The sequence below is a fragment of the Nicotiana tabacum genome, chromosome 4, assembly GCF_000715075.1.
Source record: "Nicotiana tabacum cultivar K326 chromosome 4, ASM71507v2, whole genome shotgun sequence".
NCBI lineage: Eukaryota > Viridiplantae > Streptophyta > Magnoliopsida > Solanales > Solanaceae > Nicotiana > Nicotiana tabacum.
The window spans coordinates 7,873,214-7,877,171 of NC_134083.1; the positions used below are offsets into that span (position 1 = coordinate 7,873,214).

General features: G+C 31.0%; 1 protein-coding gene across 1 annotated transcript; it reads right to left on the bottom strand.

Annotated features, from left to right (window-relative positions):
- Positions 1-2,937: 2,937 nt before the first annotated feature.
- LOC107761375 (uncharacterized) lies at positions 2,938-3,552 on the bottom strand. The gene has a single exon (XM_016579602.2). It carries the CDS (start codon positions 3,550-3,552, stop codon positions 2,938-2,940), a length of 615 nt encoding a protein of 204 aa, XP_016435088.1.
- Between the last annotated feature and the right edge of the window lie 406 nt (positions 3,553-3,958).

Here is a 3,958-nt window from a genome sequence, read left to right on the forward strand (position 1 = left end):
TTTTTTCAGAATTGCGTTTCGGCCACATAAACAACTTTTTTAGTATATGTAAAACCTTTTCCCAAGTCAACAAAAAACCAATATTTTCTATAATTCAAATACCGAGTATTTTTTTTTATTTTTTATACCTTCTAGCTTCTACTCCTGACTTATCAAGATTGATGTGTCTTTATGAACAAATTCAATGTTGGTTATGAGAAAATTATTGAAGAGTAGGTGCTTCAATGTGTCAACCTGAGTATTCTCCATCCTACAAAGTGATCAGTATAACAACTAATGGCTGCCAATTTGTGATTTAAAGAAGTCAATTTGTGACAATTTTCAATTAATTATTGTCAGAGCATACGACCAACACCACAAATGGAAGCAAATTAAAGTTTAGTGGAAATTAGTCCAGTGATTAATGCAACCTAATTACATAATCAAGGAATGATTGTGAAAATCATATGCAGTCAACCTTCTCTATAATAACCTCATTTGCTCCGATATTTTTTAGTTTTTATAGTGAATGACAATTATACACCTATAGCAACATTTACTGTTAAAATATTTTTTTGACTGTTATAGATAAAAAAAAATAATTCAAAATTCAATTATTTTTTCTTTTTTAATGTTAAAATTAACAGATAAAAAATTTATTCAAATTTAAAATCTCAAAAGATATGCATATTTCACTAGTTAAATATTGAAGAAAGCTAATACATTATTAATAAATTCGTAACTACACATATAAAAATTTAAACTCTAAGGCAGACATTTTAAAGCTACCTAAAAAAATAAATTCTTTCAAGATTGATAGAACTTTGTAATTGTAGCTTTTTCGTAGATTTCATTCTCTTACTAGCGATATAACGCTTGAATTGGTGAAAAATCATGTCCAAATTTTCAGCAAAAAGGCATCCAATAGCTTTCCCTTGAAGATAATCTAAGAGCTTAACAATTAAATTTTCTATCTAAATATTTCTGAAATTTGTCCAATGGAAAAGATATCATGTGCAAATCTTCAATTCTCATATCTTATGCAAGATACAAACTTTGTTTAATAGAAAATATTATGTGCATAGTTTTAAAATTATTATTAGTAATCTTAATGATTTTATATGACTATTATAGATGGGTAATTTTACAAAGAACGTTCTGATATAAATATGGTTGTTGCCGTTATCTATATGTAAAAAGCTGTTAAAAAAAGGTAAAATATAACTTGAAAAATCGATTCTGCGAAAAACTTGACTTTTATAGTAAATGTTTGTATAGAGATATTGTTATAGAAAGGTCTGACTGCATAAGTCGATTTTACTAATTAAATCAAGGGAAATATAATGAAATGACACAGTAAGCATGTTAAAAAGTTTAAGAAGCAAGTTCAATAGTTAACAAGTGTCTCTCAATAAAATTTCGCTTTCTTACTTTCACAATGCGTAGCTTTTAATTAGTGACAAAAAGTTAGAACTTTTACAAACAATATATATATCTTGCCTGCAATATTTAGTCAGAACTGACAAAAAATCATATCCATGAGAGATCATAATCCAATTAATTAATACTAGCAATTTACTTTATCTCTTCCATATGAGTCGGTAAGATTGAAATGTTTTACTTTATAAAGCCTGATTAGACGAGATCGATAATAAAATATAGTACAGGTGATCAATAGAATAAATACAAAAAACTTTTATTCAAATCGTATTTGATCATAAGAGAGATTATTTTCTCAATGTCTTCTTTCTCTCTGAATTAAAAAAGAAAAAAATGAAAACAAGTGCCACTATTGAAATCAATTGTTTTTGTGGATGTGTCTGTCTACTGGCAAAGAAGGTTTACTTTTGGTAGAGAGACCCGCCTTAAAAGTAAGGGAGTTGCTTTACAGAACACTATAAAAACAAAATAAAGTGGTAAAATAGGGAGGCATTGATTAATTCAAATATTGTTTACACTCTAGAGTCTAGAACATAATTTGTTTAGCCTTTTGGAGTTAGTGGAATCGCATCTCGGTCAATTCCGTTCTCCATATAAGTGCCTCCGTTGGGGCAATTGACATAGTAGAATTAAGATTCTATGCTACAATTAAGGTTTATTGGACTAAAATATTGAACTATGGAATATCAACATCTGAGACTGTCGAGTACACAATGTTTCATAATTCATTAAGTTTGCTTGAATGATGGAGTATAAATATGTGATATTGTATACTCTCTTTGTTTCAATTTAATCTTTTTGGGCTAAATTAACTAATTTTCTGAGTGAATTTAGACATAAATTATTTAAATTTACATATTTAAAAATGACATAAAAATTATTATAAGTCATAATAGTTAACAAGTTTAAAATTTTTAAAAACAAAAAATTGCAAAAGATATATAGTCAAAGAAAACTTTGTTTGACTCCCAAAATAGTAATAATAAGTTTATTCTTTTTTAAATAAAAAGGAGTATATGTATATTCACTTTCACTTAGGTTCGAAGGAAAGAATAATTTCTAACTTGCCAACACTGTTTTACTTTACTATAAGTCTATAACCGTTATGTTAATTAGTACTAGTATACATAGTCGCAACTTTTACTTTTTCTCCTGCTCCCAAGAAGAAAAAAGATAGAGCGAAAGAGATAATTATTGGAATCAAACTTTCAGGACTTAAGCCTCTGAATATTTCATAGTATTACAAATAAAAAAGAATAAATGGAAAGATTTCATCACAACTATATACTATTCCATAGGACTACATTTTTCATTTTTGATATTTCCACAATACCCCTAAAGGAAAAGGGGGGAAAAAACATCCACGGACAGAACGGAAAGCTGAAATTTTTACATGCATATATGCATATACTTTCTGAGCTTCCAATTAAGTTCTCCATATTTCCAAATTACTACACTGAAAATTGAAACAATGACAGCTCCTGTATTGTTGTTTTTTATTGCATTGGCCACCGTTATTTATGGAGCAGGAGAAGCTTGCCGCCTCAAATCCCTGTAGAATTTTGATATGAAATTTTCAGCAGCTTCATCAACATGGCTATCTTCTTCAACATCTCTCAGCGGAAAAGGCGAGTCGGTAATCCTCAACTGCCTCACCGTCGGAGTCCTCCCAAAACCCGGCAAATTATTAGCCGGCGAAGAATTATCATTCTGAAGCATCTCCATAGCCTTCATCACAGCCGCATTCATCACAAAAACGTCGTCGTCTGGGATGGCCGGCGCGTGAAAATGATGCGCGTGGTGCTTGCTTCGCTTGTTGAAGGTGAATGGAAGGTGGAAGGTTTTAGTGTAAGCTGGGCTGTTACTGCAGCTGAACTCGTACTCATTGGGTGGAGCGTGTGAGATATCTCCCACGTGCGAAGTGGCAGAAGATGAGGAATTAGACCATTGATGGGTCATGTGGTGGAACATGAGATTATGAATTGCGGCTTTGCTAGCAATTTTGCTACGCTTCATAAATAAGTTGAAATCGAGCATAAATTTTCTCTTTGATATGCCTTTTTTCAGCATGAAGAAAGCTACTCGTACTATGTTCCAGAATTTCTTTGCTACAATTGGCAAATTTTGATCCATTTTTTGTTTAAGGATTTGGTTCGAATCAGAAAGCTAGAATTTGTGATAGATTTGATGCTTTGAAAGAGAGGGAGATATATGGGAAAGAAAATGTTTTTGATTTGTTGGAATGGAAAATGTGTGAATGTATGAGAGGGTATTTATAGGTCTTCCGTAGAGGAAGAGGACGCTTTGAAGTACTTGAATTCCGACCCACCCCACCTCCCCCTTTCTTTTTTGTGTGTGTTACTAAAACTTTTGTGGCAGGAATTATTAGTACCTTACTGTTAAGTTAATTAAAGTGACAACATTGAGGCGCAATGCAGGGATACTTCGATTTAAAAGTTAGTTATATTTTATTGCTTTTTGCTTTTAGGTTTTAATAGATTATTATTACAATTGGTTATTTTTAAACCTAATTCCCAAA